Genomic DNA, 17,074 nt, shown 5'->3' with positions numbered 1-17,074 from the left:
TGTTTGTTGCTTCGCACAACCACGCTAAATTGAAGCATACCTAGATAGTGTCTTGCGACAATCATGTTAATCTTGTTGTCCGTAGGAGTCTGCCCCTAGTCCCGTCAAGGATTGCGCCCTCAACAAGGCGCCATCAAATCACAAATGGTCCCATCGTCTTTTATTACTGATCGTTTCGGCTATCGACTCTCGAGGGATTCACGGCGGGCACTTCTGAAGGCCGTCGCGTGGCTCAACCTGGACCCGAGCTGATTCAAGTCCGAGCGAGCCAATTGCGTGTGCGGTTTGGACTGGGGACTAAAGACTACCCTGTACGTACATCCTTACATGCACACAAGCGTGACTGTCAAGACCAGACGTGCGTCAACGTAAATCCTATTGAGGCTGCCGCGCGGTTCCACGGCTATTTATGATTATAAATTTATTTTGTAGGTGAGCAAGGGAGTTGACAGGATGACTTAGAGTCTTGAGAGATCTGAGTTCAAATAAACGGCGAGCGAGCAAAAATTGTACTCGCGTCAACACGGTCACAAATACTAGAAGCATGGGACTGCAGTAAAATGTTTCACCTAGTGCCGGTCCTAATCGCTAGTGACGCACGCGTGCTTACGGTGTATTTTTGTTCTTCAACAGCATGAGCCGCAATTGTGTCGTCGCAGGGGCGGCGCAGCAGTAGGCAGGGGTCCCTTATTTGCCTCCCACTTACACAAGGCAGCCATGAGATCAATACACGTCTCCTTGATATAAATGTCGCCAGGGTAGCGAAACATCATTGATCGCCACAAGCTGGGTGAGAGACACTGGTTTCTAAGAGCCTAAGTGACAACTCCAGAACCTCTGGCGCAATCGATTCGTGTGCTTCGTACATGCTGGCGCGACTGTCAATGTCATTGATTCAATTTAGAATCAAACACTACCTTCGCTACACCGACTCCACCCAAGCTTGAGTTAAACCACCAAGACCCCTGTCTAGGTCAAGATCCGTGGAGAAATCCTGATTAATCAATACTACGACTGGAGCCGGCGGACGACGCCCGAGCCAAGCAAGGTACGCACTTGTAACTGGCGCCCTTTCAGAGGATTCCCTGGAACCTTTAATAAATGTAGTGCCCATCGTCGACAACTTCGGATTTCAGACCTCGATCTCTCAGCACCTAATTGGTATCGGCTCTGATAGTCACCACTAGGTCCTGATAGGCACCCTACATCTCGTACTTGAGCCAGTCGCAGTCGACGCCAAGAGTGAGACTCCGACTTACAGTATCATGTCGTCTTCCGATACATCGTCCGTGGGCTCGGTAGCCGAACTATCGACCTCGACGCCGCCAGCCCCAGCCTCGCGCCGCAAGGGCAACAAGAAGGTGCGCACAGGCTGCATCACCTGCAAGTGAGTCTACCCCTGCTACAACATCTGCCTCTGTCACGCATAAGCGTTGAGAAGCCAGGTTGGCTGACCGAGTACGTGGCGTCTGCTTCTCATAGGATACGCAAAGTCAAATGCGACGAAGCCAAGCCTTCCTGTCAGCGGTGCGTGAAAACTGGTCGCGTTTGCGATGGCTATCCTGTCCTGCGACCACGCGCTTCACGGTTCAAGTCGCCCAGTCCGACGCCTGCATTGGAGACGGCTGATGAGTTGCGGGCTTTCGATCATTACAAGAGTCGATCTGCCTTTCTGCTGGGCGGGATTACCGTTGCGGGCGAAGAGTTCTGGGGTGGTTTGGTCATCCAGCTGACAGTCACCGAGCCAGCTGTAAGGCACGCTGTTCTGGCTCTGAGCTGCCTGCACGAAGAACTGTGCAAGGGAAACGAAGCAGGCAGACTTCACCTGAGAAATGGGTTTGCATTCTCAGAGTATGGCAAAGCCATTGCCGCCGTGCGCAGCTGGGATGTGACGCGTCGTGGACCCGAATCCGCTGCAATCCCCCTTTTGGTCTGTGTGTTGTTCATCTGCATCGAGTTTCTCATGCGGTACGAAGCGGCCTCGCAGCTGCACATTTGCCAGGGGCGCCTCATACTCTCCAGAATGGAGCAGGTGAGCTTGGACTCTCCCTCCATGGAGATGATTCGGAAGGTTCTCGTCCCCATTTACGCTCGCCTGAGCCTTGCCAGCTACCTCTTCGCCACGCGACCAGAACCTATACCGGTGCACCTCACGACGGGGAACGGATGCACGCCTTTGACCTTCGAATCAATGAGCGACGCCCGCGACATGATGTTCCATCTCCTGGACCAAGGCTTGCGCTTCACGACGTCGGGTAAACATGCCGTTTACAACCCAGCTGCCGACCCATGGGAGGTGCAAAGGCTCAAGGCCACGCAGGCGCACATCCTCGCGCAGCTTTCGCAGTGGAACACGGCCTTTACCTTTCTTCGAACGACCATAATCAGCGAGACGGCCATGTCCAAGGCGACGCAGGACTTGCTGTACGTCTTCTACCACACGGCAACTATCTGGGTGGGCAGCGCCCTGTCGCCGTGCGAGACGACATATGACGACTACGTCTCATCATTCGCAGCCGTCATCTCGCACGCGTCGTCAGCCATTGCGGCTACAGGCTCGCTGCAGCGGGAAGATGCCGTGTTCACATTCGAGACAGAATACCTCGCGCCCATCTATTGGACGGCAGCTAAATGTCGTCATCCACTGCTTCGACGCGCGGCCCTGAGACTCCTGGAGAGAGAGGAAGTCAAGCGAAGGCGTGAGAACCTTTGGCGCGCGCGGGAACTCATCGTCATCGCAGCCTACATCATCGAGGTCGAAGAGGGCCAGGAGCAGTCCACGTACTATGACAGCCTCGGCGATATGTACGGGATCGAGGGGTACTGGCATCATGAAGAGGAGCTGCGGGTGCCTCTGACGCAACCTCCTTCGCTGGAGAAGCCTGATACGAAGTTCAGCCAAGAGGAACTCGTTGACATTGGGCAGGGAACGTCATTCGATTTACCGCTACGCGACGCACCCAGGGGACCAGTCCCCCTCGTTCAAGACGTCAAGGCGGCGCGCGCCATCACCAATATTGACCCGGGACGGCTCCAAGCACCCTTTGGCATATCGGAAGGCAGTCGTATCAAGAACACGTTGATTGGGTCAGCCGGTGCCGACGGCGTGTGGATCACGACGTTCATGGACCCGGAACCGGGGATGACGGAGTGGAGTGTGAGAAAGACGTTCCTGAAAGTTCAGTGAGTGGAAGATCCTGGGATAGAAGTCAGCATAGCACGGGGCAAGTAGAAATTTATCGTGTGAGGCACAAGTACATTGTCTGATTTGGTGCATATGAACATGTTGGTACATGGCGTGCCGGGGCAACTGTCTGATGCCGCTTTCTCCGCGGTGCATATACAGGATGAACCCGCGATGCTGACAGAGTTGTCTAACCTCGATAGCCTCGATCGACCTGGTTTACCGGCGGGTGAATGGCTGTTTGACAGTTGAGACGAGCGCATCCGACTAGGCCGTGATGTTGAGGTGGGAAATGTCCCCGTTTAAGTAGAGATGGAGGCTATTGGGCCTTGAGTTCAGGTCTTAACAGCAGCCATCTTGCGACGCTTGTTACGTTCGTCTTGTTCTGCCAGTACCCTGGCTGTCAGGGATGCCGCGAGCGAGTTGTTGATGCCGTTTGTGCGCGGGTCGTCCTTCTTGGCTGCGTTCTCCCCGCCATGAGTTCGTTTTTTCAGTTTGGCCTTGTCCGCATCGTCGTCCTTGGCATCATCGGCCTTGCGCTTCTTCTTCTTCTCAGACTTGTCCTTCTTCAGTGTGTGTGTTTGCCCAGCCGCGCGTAGTTCTTCCATCCGCTTCGCGAGGCGATCGAGCTCTGCTGGAGTGGTGGGCAGGATGGGGATGATGTTTTCCTGCGTAAAGGCTTCGGCGCATTCGGGGCACGCCTTTTCCTGGATCTCCTTGATGGCAACTTCGGCAAACACATGGCCGCAAGGGATTAAGTACACTGCCTTTGTCTTGGGTCCCATTTCCTTCATCGATATCGGGCAGGTCCACTTGTCGCCTGTCTTGGAGAACTGTAGCTTTGCGACATCGCGCAACGAACGGATGCCCAACGAGGCTGGCGTCGTTTCGGCGGGTTCATCCGATGGCACGAGGCCATTCAACACAGACTCGTAGTTGTACAGGCGCCCACGCCAGTCCGACACGACCGACGCGAGATCGATGGGGGCGCCGCTCAGGGCGCAGTGTGTCCAGGCATGGCCTAGCGATTCGAGCGCGGTCGCCTTGAGTTCGGAAATTGTGGGGGCTCGCGCAGCGTCTTTGACGAGCTCGCGACGTTTGGGAATCGAGCCACCGTCGTTACCCATTGCGCAATTTCGAAGTGGTTGAAGATTGTGTGGCTTGTTCGTATACCGCGTTCTCGAAGTTTGTTTGGGATCGTGATGTGTGTTGTATGGTTCATTCGGACAGGAAAGTTTGCTGCCTTGGTGGGGCAGTCCCTGTCAGACTGACTGCCAGTGCCCGGGCCCGGTTCACCTGCGCTGGGTCTGCCACTGAACGCTAAATTACCTGGTACGAAGCTTGAATCAAAGCACAAAATAAGGTCTAGCCACGTATAATACCCTGACCGGACGATAGATTTAAGATCGTAACTTTCTTCATTTCGCAAACATTTTTCAAAGCACCGCAACGATTTGCAGCAAGGAACATCGACTGCACGTACATGAAAAGACAAGCTCCGCCTGTGGTGTGGAAACCCGAAGCCGAGCCACATAACGAACTGTCTGCCAATAATTGGCTGGCAAGTCCCGCGCTCCACAATTTCTAGCACTGCAGCTCAGTCGTCCATCCGGACCTCCAACCTCGAGAGAGCCTCGCACACCTCTAGCCATCATCAACGCCATAGCTTTCGGTGCAGGCGACCCTCGGCCACTCGATACGACGATCAAAAAGGGCGGCCAGGGCGCGTTGTCTACGCCTTCAACGACTCGGCAGATACAGTCGCCCGCGGTGATACTTGCGGCCTGAGCACCTACCACGTCCATACCCCAAGCTCCCGACGGCGCGCGCGAACGAAGCGACGAACACCTCACCATTCACGAGGCGACACATGCGTCGCTGGTATATATAATATAGTCGCCCACGGGGAGGATGGCGACGATAAATCCTCAGCAGCAGATTGCCCTGGACCGACTCGAAGTCATTACGCGCGGTCTTCGCTCCAGGTACGTCACCCACGTCCCTGACCCTCATGGCCAACTCGCTGCGAAATGGATGCTAAAGAAATTCAGGGCCAATGATGAAGTACGCAGCAGGGCTGCGTTGCAGCTCCGAGAGCTTGTCGGTGTCTGCCATCGAGGTAAGCGCATGCGCCACGTCCCATTCTGAGAGCCCCTCGTAACTGACTATGCCCTCTCCAGACATGAGCAATGAGAACTTTCAGGCTTTCTTCGGTGCCGTTAACAGAAGCATATCGAATCTGATCGCGCACGGTAACGACTCATACGATCGAATCGGTGGCATCTACGCCCTCGATGCCCTCATCGACTTTGAAGGCGTCGAAGCGTCCGCTAAATACGCTCGTTTCATGCAGAACCTCAAGACGATCCTCCGAGGAAAGGATATCAATCCCATGCAGCTTGCTGCCAAGGCACTGGGCAAGCTTTGTCGACCTGGCGGTTCCATGATCTCCGAAGTGGTCGACTCCGAAGTCAACACCGCCCTGGAGTGGCTGCAGAACGACCGAGTCGAGGAACGCCGATACAGCGCCGTGCTTGTCCTGCGCGAACTGTCCCGAAATGCGCCCACCCTCATGTACGGGTACATGCCCATCATCTTCGAATGGATATGGGTCGGTTTGCGAGACCCGAAGCACCTCATTCGCGTCACCTCTGCCGAGACGGTCAGCGCAGCTTTTAAGATTATACGGGAGAGAGATCAGAGCATGAAGCAGCAGTGGATGAACAAGACATACACCGAGGCCAAACAGGGCCTGCGGTTGGCCACTGTCGAAAGCATACATGGATCCCTGCTGGTCATCAAAGAGCTACTCGAGCAAGGCGGCATGTTTATGCACGAGCACTACCAGCAGGTCTGCGACATTGTCTTCAAGCACAAGGATCATCGAGATCCCACCATCAGGAAGACTGTGGTCATCCTGATCCCCAACCTTGCCAATTACGCACCATCTGAGTTTTCCAAGGCGTGGCTTCACAAGTTCATGGTCTATCTCAACGGTATGCTCAAGAAAGACAAGGAACGCAACGACGCCTTCCTGGCCATCGGCTCGATCGCCAATGCTGTCAAAAGCTCCATTGCACCGTATCTGGACGGCGTGGTGATTCACGTCAGGGAAGGGCTCAGCGTGGCATCTCGTAAGAGAGGAACCGTGGACCCTGTCTTTGACTGTATCAGTCGTCTGGCAGTCGCGGTTGGACAGACTCTGAGCAAATACGTGGAAGCTCTACTGGATCCCATTTTTGCTTGCGACCTCACACCCAAGCTCACACAAGCGCTGGTTGATATGGCTTTCTACATCCCCCCTATCAAGCCAACTATCCAGGAGCGGCTACTCAACATGCTCAGCAAGGTCTTGTGCGGCGAGCCATTCAAACCTCTAGGTGCGCCCCAACCCAATACGCTGAGCTCAGTGCCAGTTATCACCAAAGACCCAAAGGATCCTTGGGCGTATGACCATCGAAAGGCCGAGATCAAGCTGGCACTTAACACGCTGGGCAGCTTTGATTTCCAGGGCCACGTGTTGAATGAATTTGTACGAGACGTTGCCATCAAATACGTGGAGGATGACGACCCCGAGATAAGAGAAGCGGCGGCCCTCACATGTTGCCAGCTATACGTCCGCGATCCTATCGTCAACCAGACCAGTCTGCACGCGTTACAGGTGGTTGGCGACGTCATCGAGAAGCTTCTCACTGTTGGCGTCTCTGACCCCGAGCCTGGCATAAGACGCGTGGTGCTCGCCGCACTCGACGAACGATTCGACAAGCACCTGAGCAAGGCCGAGAACATCCGAGTCTTGTTCTTTGCGCTCAATGACGAGGTCTTTGCTATCCGGGAGGTGGCTATCTCGATCATTGGCCGTCTCGCCAAGCACAATCCGGCCTATGTCATTCCGTCCTTGCGCAAGACGCTCATTCAGCTGCTTACAGAGCTTGAGTACTCCGACGTGGCGCGCAACAAAGAAGAGAGCGCAAAGTTGTTGAGTCTACTTGTTCAAAACGCGCAAGGGCTGATCAAACCATATGTCGACCCCATGGTCTCGGTCTTGGTGCCAAGGGCCAGCGACTCGAATCCCAGCGTAGCCGCCACGATTCTCCAGGCTATTGGTCAGCTATCAACTGTCGGTGGCGAGGACATGCTGCAGTACAAGGGCGACTTGATGCCCATCATCATTGATGCGCTGCAAGATCAGAGCTCCAACATCAAGCGTGAAGCGGCGTTGCATGCTCTGGGCCAGTTTGCTTGTAGCTCGGGCTATGTCATCACGCCCTACCTTGAGTATCCTCAACTGCTCGAACTCCTCCAGAACATTATTCGCAACGAAGGCCACGTCATCCCCCTGCGCCAAGCGACCATCAAGCTTCTCGGTGTGCTTGGTGCGCTCGATCCATACAAGCACCAACAAGTGGAGGAGAGCAGCCCTGAGGATCAACGGCGTTCGGAGCAAGGCCAGACTACGGATATTTCCCTGATGATGACGGGTACAACTCCATCAAACAAGGAGTACTATCCCACTGTGGCCATCAATGCGCTTCTCCAGATTCTCAAAGACCAGTCGTTAGTGCAACACCATGCTGCCGTGGTCGAAGGGATCATGAGCATTTTCCGCACTCTCGGACTCGAGTGTGTCAGCTTCCTTGACAGGATTATTCCGGCTTTTTTGACTGTGATAAGAACGTCGACAAATAGGAGTCTGGAATCCTACTTCAGCCATCTGGCTACTCTCGTCGGCATCGTCCGCCAGCATATCAGGAACTACTTGCCAGAGATCATCGTTGTCATTCAGGAGTACTGGCACACGTCCGCTGCGATGCAGACGACAATCTTGCTTCTCATTGAAGCAATCAGCCGTTCCTTGGAGGGCGAATTCAAAACGTACCTGGCGGGTCTTCTGCCGCTGATGCTGGGTGTGCTGGAGAAGGACGGCTCCGCAAAGCGCATGCCCTCGGAAAAGGTACTGCATGCATTCTTAGTGTTCGGTGCCAGCGCGGAGGAGTATATGCATCTCATCATGCCAGTCATTGTGAGGACCTTTGAGAAACAAGGCCAACCAGCATCGATCCGCCGGTCCGCCATTGATACGATTGGGAAGATCTCCCGACAGGTCAACCTGAATGATTACGCCGCCAAAATCATCCACCCATTGACACGAGTGCTGGATGCGGGCGACCCTTCCCTACGCAACGTGTCGCTCGACACCCTGTGTGCCCTTATACAGCAATTGGGTCGGGACTATCTCCATTTTGCCGGAACTGTGAACAAGGTCCTTGCACAGCACCAGATCCAACATCAAAACTATGAGCTGCTCGTCAGGAAGCTCCAGAATGGTGAAGTGCTGCCGCAAGATCTGAGCTCCGAAGCGCCATTCGTCGAAGTGGTGGATGAACCCGCCCTTGCAGACATTCAGGGGAAGAAGCTGGAGATGAACCCCATGCACCTCAAGGCCGCTTGGGGCACGCACGGCAAGTCCACCAAGGACGACTGGCATGAGTGGCAGCGCCGTTTCAGCGCAACACTGCTAAGCGAATCGCCGAACCATGCGCTGCGAGCCTGCGCTTCTCTGGGAGCCACATACCCGCCGCTTGCACGCGAACTCTTCAACTCAGCCTTCGTGTCGTGTTGGAGTGAGTTGTATGAGCAGTTCCAAGAAGAACTCATCCAGAACATTGAGAATGCCATCAAGTCTGAGAATGTGCCGCCCGATCTGCTTGGACTCCTGCTCAACCTCGCGGAATTCATGGAGCATGATGACAAAGCACTGCCCATTGATATCAGGGTTCTAGGACGAGAAGCTGCGCGCTGCCACGCATACGCCAAAGCATTGCATTACAAAGAGCTCGAATTCCTGCAAGACCAGAGCAGCGGCGCCGTCGAGGCCCTGATCTCCATCAACAATAATCTACAGCAGTCGGACGCTGCCATTGGTATTCTACGCAAAGCGCAACTGTACAAAGATGGGATTCAGCTGCGCGAGTCTTGGTTCGAGAAGCTGCAACGGTGGGATGAGGCGCTCGCCTTCTACAACAAGCGCGAAGCCGAGATCCCCGAAGATCAGCCCGTGCCTGTCGACGTGGTCATGGGTAAGATGCGTTGCTTGCACGCTCTCGGCGAGTGGGATGCCCTGGCTGATCTCACTGGCACGGCCTGGGCCAATTCCTCGCTCGAGGTGCAGCGCAAAATCGCGCCGCTGGCGACAGCTGCCGCTTGGGGTCTCGGCAAATGGGACTCGATGGAGAATTATCTGTCGTCACTTGGAAAAGCTACGGCCGACCGAGCATTCTTCGGCGCCATCCTATGCCTTCATCGCAATCAATTCCGAGAGGCCATCAACAACATTGTTATGGCACGTGAAGGCCTAGACACTGAACTCAGCGCCTTGGTGACGGAATCATACAACCGCTCCTACGACGTTGTGGTGCGTGTGCAGATGCTCGCTGAACTGGAAGAGATCATTGTCTACAAGCAATGCGATGAGAAGAAGCAGGCCACCATGCGCAAGACGTGGGAGACGCGCTTGAAGGGCTGCCAGCGCAACGTCGACGTGTGGCAGAGAATGCTCCGCCTGCGCGCCCTAGTCATGGCCCCGAGTGAGAATCTGCACATGTGGATCAAGTTTGCCAACCTCTGCCGCAAGTCAGGGCGCGTTGGTCTGGCGGAGAAGTCGTTGAAACAACTGATTGGCACAGAGCAGAAGCTCGAGGGCATGATCCCGTACTGGGATAACCACCCGAGGGAGGTCCTGAACCGTATCCCTCCCCAGGTCACATACGCCATCCTCAAGTATGAGTGGGAAATTGGCCAGCAGCCAGGTCATCGCACTTCGGGAACGGCTGAGAAGACACTGTACTGTCTCCAGATGTTCTCCAAAGATCTTGCTATGCGCCTCGAGGGAGCTAGAGTCCAACTCTCGACGACGACGGGCAGCGAGAACATTAGCAGCGACTTTGCCTTCCAGGAGTACGTCGACCCGGCCATTATGAGCGAGCAGACCAGGCAGACTTTGGTTGATCAGACTACTCTTCTGGCCAAATGCTACTTGCGGCAAGGAGAGTGGATCATGGCACTCAATAAGGATGAGTGGCAGGACAACCACTTGCAAGATGTTTTGACGTCGTACTCCGAGGCCACCAAGTACAACCCGCGGTGGTACAAGGCTTGGCACGCCTGGGCTCTGGCCAACTTTGACATTGTCCAGCGGGCCGTGGCGCGCAATGACGGCACACAGCTGTCCAGGGTTGTGCCTGCAATCACGGGCTTCTTCAATTCCATTGCTCTACTCCAGGGCAGCTCGTTGCAAGACACGTTGCGCTTGCTCACACTGTGGTTTGCCCACGGCGGCCACCCCGATGTCAACGGTGCAGTGGCCGAAGGGTTCTCCAAGGTCAGCATCGATACTTGGCTCGAGGTCATTCCCCAGTTGATTGCAAGAATCAACCAGCCCAACCGCCGCGTGCAGCAGTCTGTGCACAACCTGCTGGCTGACGTGGGACGCGCCCATCCCCAGGCCTTGGTGTACCCTCTGACCGTCGCTATGAAGTCATGGAAGAATACCCGCAGGTCGAGGTCGGCGGCCATGATCATGGACAGCATGCGCCAGCACAGCGCCACGCTTGTTGCGCAGGCTGAGCTTGTGAGCAACGAGCTCATTCGCGTTGCGGTTCTTTGGCATGAGCTTTGGCACGAGGGTCTGGAAGAGGCTTCCCGTCTATACTTTGGTGACCAGAACATCGAAGGCATGTTCGCGACACTGGACCCGCTTCACGATTTGCTGGAGCGCGGACCGGAAACCTTGCGAGAAATCTCATTTGCGCAAGCCTTTGGTCGCGACTTGAAGGAGGCCCAAGAGTGGTGTCAGCAATACGAGAAGAGCGGGGACGTCAACGACCTGAATCAAGCCTGGGACCTTTACTACCAGGTATTCCGAAGGATCTCGAGGCAGCTTGTGCAGGTGACCTCTCTCGAGCTACTGTACTGCTCGCCCAAGCTTCTGAACGCCAAGGATCTGAGCCTGGCTGTGCCCGGTACCTATCGCAGTGGACAACCTGTTGTCAGCATCACGGGTTTCGAGTCGACGTTCACCGTCATCAATTCGAAGCAACGGCCGCGCAAGTTCACCTGCAATGGCAGCGATGGGAACCAGTACGCCTTCCTTCTCAAGGGACATGAAGACATTCGCCAAGACGAACGTGTCATGCAGCTCTTCGGCCTATGCAATACCTTGCTCGCCAACGACTCGGAATGCTTCAAGAGGCATCTCAACATCCAACGCTTCCCTGCCATTCCGCTGTCGCAGAGCTCTGGTCTACTGGGCTGGGTGCCCCACAGCGACACGCTGCATGTGCTCATACGGGAATACCGCGAGAGCCGCAAGATTCTGCTCAACATTGAGCACAGGATCATGCTCCAGATGGCCCCCGACTACGACAACCTGACGCTCATGCAAAAGGTTGAGGTCTTTGGCTATGCGCTCGACAACACCACGGGTCAGGATCTGTACCGCGTGCTCTGGCTCAAATCAAAGTCGTCCGAGGCGTGGCTGGAGAGGAGGACCAACTACAGCCGGTCCCTCGGTGTCATGTCGATGGTGGGCTATATCCTGGGTCTAGGTGATCGTCACCCGTCCAACTTGATGCTCGACCGTATTACCGGCAAGATTGTGCATATTGACTTTGGCGACTGTTTCGAGGTGGCAATGAAGAGAGAGAAATACCCAGAGAGGGTGCCCTTCCGACTGACGAGGATGTTGACGTATGCCATGGAAGTGAGCAACATTGAGGGTAGCTTCCGTATCACGTGTGAGCATGTGATGCGCGTGCTACGGGAGAACAAGGAGAGTATCATGGCGGTGCTCGAAGCGGTACGTTTTGCCCTGTACTTCTACGTAATGGCCAGTTTGCTGACAGACACTAGTTTATCCACGATCCTCTGCTTACGTGGCGCCTGACCAGCGCCGCATCACCAACGGGTCCCAACTTCCGCACCGAGACCGAGGCAACGGCCGCTGTCGTGCCAAATGGTGCCCGTCCCCGCCGCCAGTCCATACTGGAGAGCGACATGGCACCGTCGGAGCTGCTTGCCGAAGGCGTGGCTCTGCCATCGCGCAGCCGCGCACGGACAAACTCTACCGTCGCCACGAACAACACCGATCATGCGAACGGCTTCGTCAACGGCATGGCGCCCGTGCAGGAAGCCGAGAGCCAGAATGCACGTGCGGTTGAGGTGCTCGATCGCGTGCAGCAAAAGCTCACCGGGCGCGACTTTAAGACGACGGAGGAACTCGAGGTCGTCGCGCAGGTGAACAAGCTGATCATTGAGGCGACCAAGTTGGAGAACCTCTGTCAGCACTACATTGGATGGTGCAGTTTCTGGTAGACACCGTCTGTCGTGTCTGGCGCAACATTTTCAATTCTTTCCAGCATATACTGAGTGTCAATCTAGAAAGGGGGCGCGGATGTTTGGTGGTAGATATCCAGGCGTTTGCGGGATTTGCGGTATAGTCGTCTACTTTTATCAGGCGTATAAGGGCATGCTTGGACGATGGGATGTAATGATATATAATATGCGACAGCGCTGTACTGGTATAGTTGGTCTATTGCATGCAGTCTATGGATGCTCGCTCCGTGATGTCGATTTGCAGCCTCTCGTCAGTCGGCGAGGAGACGGTCTTGTTCTTCCCCGCTCGCGCGTGGTGATGCACTGACTTGTTCGTCAGTGTTGATCCCTAGTGCCAGCTCACGTTGTGTATCTGTCTTTCCAAAAAGGGCGTCCATGTCCTCTAGTTCGCGGCCCTTGGTCTCTGGGTAGAGGAACCAAATGGTCTACTGGCTTGTCAGTGGATGCTATGCAGATGATCAATGTGGGAAGGGAGCTCACCGGCGCACAGGCAAAGTTCACGACCATGAAGAAGAAGTAAATGCCGCTGCCAAAAGCTGCGTTGCCGAGTGGCCATATCTGCGATACAATGATGGAGCCGAGCGCGCCGCCGGACGCGGCGAGGTTGAGACCTCGTGCGCGCACGGACGTTGGGAAGATCTAAAAGTCTGTCAGTCTGACAGGATCAGGCATAGAGAAATGGGGTGTATACCTCTGAGGAATAGACCCAGGCCGCAGGGCCGAGGCCGAGGGAGTAACCCATGGCATAGATGAAGATGAACATGATGCAGATGATATCTGCCGATTTGTTCATGTTGTTGGGATACAAGAGCGGCAAAGCGCCATTGATCTTTGGCTTTTAGCTCGACATCCCGAGGGGATAGCTTGGGGAAGTACTCACAAGCATGGCAACACCCATGATGACAGAACCGAGCACCAGACACAGTCTTCGTCCGAGTCTGTCGATGATCCACATTTCCACGACTGTCATGCCTATCTTGAGCGTCATCTCAATGGCACCAGCCATCAGCGAGCTCTGTACACTCAGCCCCAAGTTCTGGAGCAGCGAGGGGAGGTAGTATTTCATGGCTGCGGCGCCACACATCTGGGCCATGAACTGCAGAAGGAAAGCCCGCCAAAGACGAGCAAAGAGTGCCGGGTCTCGAAAGAGTGAGAGAGTCAGGCGTTTGAAGGATGAGAATGTCGGGGGTAAACGTGTCGTGGACGTGGAGATGAGGTCCAGTTCCTGCGTGGCAAGCGAGGAGGGGCGCAGAGTATACAGTATGGCCTTGGCCTCGTCTTTGCGACCTTGTTGGACGAGCCAGCGCGGTCTTGCTTGTGTGAGTGCGATGCCGATGGATGATTGTGGGTATGTGACTTACGTCTCGGGTAGGAAGGGCAGCCCTAGAAGGAAGATGGTTGCTGGGATGATTTGAAGGAAAATAGAGAAACGCCAGCCCCAGAAGTCGCCCGAGGTTGTCTTCCAAAACGACATGCCATAGCCGACCCTGGCGATGTTAGTCCACCAAATCACTAAACCTAAGCACATTTACACTACCATAGACCGACTGCCATCCCAGCGATGAAGCCGACATGGTTCATCGTCACGAACTTGCCCCTTTCCTTTGCGGGTGAAATCTCACTGACATCCTCTGTTAGCGTATGCTAGAAAAGGGGCAAAGGGGAGTTTTTTCGAACCTCTGATATAGAGGCACCGTGGTACTAATGATACCAACCCCCAAGCCACAGGCCAGTCTGCCAATGACCAGGGGGAGCAGGCCTCTTGCCGCGGCCATGCACCACATTCCGATAACCATTACTACTGTGCCAATGGCAGCCGCTCTCTTGCGCCCAAGCCAGTCGGCCAGAGGGTGCGCAAGAAAGAGGTAGCTGAGCAGTGTACCGACATAGTATACGCCTGTGATGATACCGCGTATGGATGGCGGCGGGTCACGAAGGGTTTTGCTGAAGCCTGGGTGGACGAGAACACTGGAAAGGATGCCGATATTGTAGCCCCATAGAGAGGCACCGATGGCGAGGTGAAGGCAGATGGCGTATAGGAGGGGATGGCCCCTCAGGCGGAAGGCTGGCTTCATTGTGAGGGGGAGGAATTGAGCACAGTGAGCTAGCTAGCTTCGAGCTAGAGAAGGTTCGGCAAACAAAACAATGTCGCTACAAGTCAAGGTGTCACGCCATGGACGATGGATGGGCCTTGGGGTCGAGGCTTTGATAATGAAGCGAGCGACTGGAGCTCCATCATCCATGACTTGACTGGATCTTATCGATAAGATATCGCCGCCTTCAGCTGCAGCCGAATCCGACGCTGGAAATCGGCCACGTGGATTCCAAAAAGATCATGACCAGACCAAGCTTGTTTAACAGTTTATTAACAAACAAACCAGTACGGCTGATGAACGACTCACAATACCCCAAGGTATCTTTGGTCCGCCACATTTCCAACCATCCGTCTGCATTCACCCCAGATTCATCCCGCTCCAGATACGTCAGAATGGGATCATGCCTTCAAGTAGGTTTCAGCCACCACACTGGGACAGCTTCCTTATTCGCGTGAGGGCTCGAACTTGATTGGCTTCATCTCGCAACCGTCAGCTGTCAACCTACCTACCTGGTAGCCTTATCGTCGGGACATGTTCCAGCCCTGTCCCGACTCCCGCTACGGATTAGACTTCAACCCACAAGGATGAGAATCCAATGAGTCGCCGTAGCTTGAATCAGTGGCATGCTCGCAAGGCGTAGGCTTCCACGCTGGCTGGAATGGCACTCTCACCCAGCCCTTCTCCAAGCGAGGCCGAACTTACCATGGCTGCTCATGGAAGAGCCTGGGCTTCAAACTAGGATCAGCCGACCTTTGCGGCCAAAATCAGACTGTACGACGCTCCAGCCGGCGACATAAGTACAGGCAAAGCCTCCCACCATAAACAGTTGGTCGTTAGACTTTCCAAGTTCTTGAAGCAGCCAGGGACCGTGTACCAGAACCTGAACCATAGCAAAACACCACCTTCTCGCACCATGCCGAACAGCGAAACTGCACAGATGAACGGTAAACACCGTGAAGAGGAGAGAGAGGGCACATTCCACAGGGTTGCCACTTTCCTCCTCCGGATGAGCGAGCTGGTTTGTGCCGTCATTGTGCTTGGGATCCTCGCTCGCTTCACTTACCTTATTGGCGTCGCCCGTGTCAGCGTACAGGGCCGTATCGTGTACGCGTTGGTCGTTGCCTGTATCGCTACCGCGTTCTCGATCCTCTTCTGTCTGCCCATCAACGCCCTGTCGATTAGCTTCCCGTTCGACTTTATCCTCTTCGTCGCCTGGATCGTTGCGTTTTCCCTCCTTGCATCGGTATGGACTCCTGAATCCCTCATGTCAAGATGTGATGCTTACCAGGTTTGCGAATAGGAATCCAGGCAATGTTCATCAGGCTGGTACCGCAACTACTGGGGCTACTACTGGGGCCGGTGGTGGCGGACTGGCCCTGTCGGGACAGTCCCTGTTGGGCGCACTGGCTGTGGCTATTGGAGAACGACGCTGGCTTTCTCCTTCTTGGCATCCATGGCTCACCTGCTCAGCTTCATCTTGGTAGGGCCGATTTTGAAATTATGGGGCGAGACTAACCTGGGTGGCAGGGCATATACATCTTCCGCAAGTACGTCAGAGTCAAGGATACGGTCGCCAAAGCCAAGAGGCAGGCCGGGAAGCTGCGAAAGTAAGTAGTAAACTCTCGCGCCGTTACGGTCATCAGATATTGACTATCTCTACCAAGGTCGCATTCTTCCACACACCTAGCCAATGGAGCCAACGGAGCGACTTCAACACGGCAAGGGAGTGCTGCGACGGACAATCCGCCCATGTCGACGGTCCCTCGAGAACCTGCTCAGCAGGTGTAATCGCACGCCGAAGATGCATCTTCCCATCACTATGGTGATGAATGACAAAAGCATCCCGGGAGGTGATAGTTTGACTGAGAGGAGGTAGCCTCGGGAGCCTTTCCCACTTTTCAAGGGCATCGGCGGCTCATGTGAGTCTTGGTTCTCGGAGCATCTGCTTGCTTGCTATTTTTAATGCTATGCGGTGGTGATACTGAATTATTGATTATACTCGCTTCTTGCTGCTTGTGCTTCATTCACTTGGTTCGCCTTTACAAGCTTCAAGGGGGCCTGAGGACGTTGACCAAGTGGTCATAATGAATGAAAGGGCGGCCCCCGTTCAACTCGACCGCTGGAGGGTCTTACTGAATTACCGTGTGCTGATCTACCTAATAATAATGCAATAATTGTTGCCATGTCGCAGTCGAGACTGAGAAAGGCGCGCTAACCCCATTAGAGGACGAGTCTGAGCTTTTGTTACACGACTGAAATTGGCATCCAACATGAACTCAATCAATACCGCCCCAACTCCTCCTTAATCCTTTCACGCGTGTTCTGATCCCACGATGCACATCTATAAAACACAGGGATCAGCAAGCAGGCCATCTCCTAACAATCCAGATTCCATCCAGGA

General features: G+C 54.8%; 5 protein-coding genes across 5 annotated transcripts; 3 read left to right on the top strand and 2 right to left on the bottom strand.

Moving 5' to 3' along the window:
* Window positions 1–1,265: 1,265 nt before the first annotated feature.
* Window positions 1,266–3,187, top strand: F5Z01DRAFT_672085 (uncharacterized protein; the record flags this gene model as incomplete). The annotated part of the gene is made up of 2 exons (XM_046264771.1): window positions 1,266–1,387; window positions 1,483–3,187. The coding sequence occupies 2 exons, from the start codon at window positions 1,266–1,268 to the stop codon at window positions 3,185–3,187; spliced, it is 1,827 nt and encodes a 608-aa protein (XP_046120777.1).
* F5Z01DRAFT_649218 (Rtf2 RING-finger-domain-containing protein) lies at window positions 3,175–4,656 on the bottom strand. The gene has a single exon (XM_046263079.1). It carries the CDS (start codon window positions 4,309–4,311, stop codon window positions 3,520–3,522), a length of 792 nt encoding a protein of 263 aa, XP_046120776.1. The 5' UTR covers window positions 4,312–4,656; the 3' UTR covers window positions 3,175–3,519.
* Window positions 4,657–4,838: 182 nt separating this feature from the next.
* On the top strand, window positions 4,839–12,780 carry F5Z01DRAFT_649217 (armadillo-type protein). The gene is made up of 4 exons (XM_046263078.1): window positions 4,839–5,169; window positions 5,236–5,303; window positions 5,365–12,041; window positions 12,095–12,780. Exons 1-4 carry the CDS (start codon window positions 5,096–5,098, stop codon window positions 12,554–12,556), a joined length of 7,281 nt encoding a protein of 2,426 aa, XP_046120775.1. The 5' UTR covers window positions 4,839–5,095; the 3' UTR covers window positions 12,557–12,780.
* Window positions 12,781–14,898, bottom strand: F5Z01DRAFT_649214 (general substrate transporter). Its single transcript, XM_046263077.1, has 7 exons — window positions 14,255–14,898; window positions 14,115–14,198; window positions 13,939–14,064; window positions 13,458–13,887; window positions 13,269–13,406; window positions 13,058–13,216; window positions 12,781–13,002 (listed from the first exon to the last, which is right to left on the bottom strand). The coding sequence occupies exons 1-7, from the start codon at window positions 14,650–14,652 to the stop codon at window positions 12,829–12,831; spliced, it is 1,509 nt and encodes a 502-aa protein (XP_046120774.1). The 5' UTR covers window positions 14,653–14,898; the 3' UTR covers window positions 12,781–12,828.
* Window positions 14,899–15,364: 466 nt separating this feature from the next.
* F5Z01DRAFT_490943 (uncharacterized protein) lies at window positions 15,365–16,922 on the top strand. The gene is made up of 4 exons (XM_046260172.1): window positions 15,365–15,916; window positions 15,974–16,153; window positions 16,201–16,280; window positions 16,338–16,922. Exons 1-4 carry the CDS (start codon window positions 15,587–15,589, stop codon window positions 16,459–16,461), a joined length of 714 nt encoding a protein of 237 aa, XP_046120773.1. The 5' UTR covers window positions 15,365–15,586; the 3' UTR covers window positions 16,462–16,922.
* The last annotated feature ends 152 nt before the right edge of the window (window positions 16,923–17,074 follow it).

The sequence above is a fragment of the Emericellopsis atlantica genome (genome assembly GCF_019669845.1).
Source record: "Emericellopsis atlantica unplaced genomic scaffold F5Z01scaffold_6, whole genome shotgun sequence".
NCBI classification, from domain to species: Eukaryota; Fungi; Ascomycota; class Sordariomycetes; order Hypocreales; family Bionectriaceae; genus Emericellopsis; species Emericellopsis atlantica.
Note: the sequence above shows the minus strand (reverse complement) of the source record. Positions and strands in the feature narration are given on the sequence as shown.

Excerpts from the sequence above, each read along its gene's own strand:
- F5Z01DRAFT_649218 (XM_046263079.1), bottom strand. The coding sequence starts at position 4,311 with ATGGGTAACGACGGTGGCTCGATTCCCAAACGTCGCGAGCTCGTCAAA.
- F5Z01DRAFT_649217 (XM_046263078.1), top strand. The coding sequence starts at position 5,096 with ATGGCGACGATAAATCCTCAGCAGCAGATTGCCCTGGACCGACTCGAA. Across the intron at positions 5,170-5,235 it reads ACGCGCGGTCTTCGCTCCAG|GGCCAATGATGAAGTACGCA; the intron begins GTACGTCACCCA and ends AAAGAAATTCAG. Across the intron at positions 12,042-12,094 it reads TCATGGCGGTGCTCGAAGCG|TTTATCCACGATCCTCTGCT; the intron begins GTACGTTTTGCC and ends GACAGACACTAG.
- F5Z01DRAFT_649214 (XM_046263077.1), bottom strand. The coding sequence starts at position 14,652 with ATGAAGCCAGCCTTCCGCCTGAGGGGCCATCCCCTCCTATACGCCATC. Across the intron at positions 13,407-13,457 it reads TCATGGGTGTTGCCATGCTT|ATCAATGGCGCTTTGCCGCT; the intron begins GTGAGTACTTCC and ends TAAAAGCCAAAG. Across the intron at positions 13,003-13,057 it reads TGAACTTTGCCTGTGCGCCG|ACCATTTGGTTCCTCTACCC; the intron begins GTGAGCTCCCTT and ends ACAAGCCAGTAG.
- F5Z01DRAFT_490943 (XM_046260172.1), top strand. The coding sequence starts at position 15,587 with ATGCCGAACAGCGAAACTGCACAGATGAACGGTAAACACCGTGAAGAG. Across the intron at positions 16,154-16,200 it reads ACCTGCTCAGCTTCATCTTG|GGCATATACATCTTCCGCAA; the intron begins GTAGGGCCGATT and ends CCTGGGTGGCAG. Across the intron at positions 16,281-16,337 it reads CAGGCCGGGAAGCTGCGAAA|GTCGCATTCTTCCACACACC; the intron begins GTAAGTAGTAAA and ends ATCTCTACCAAG.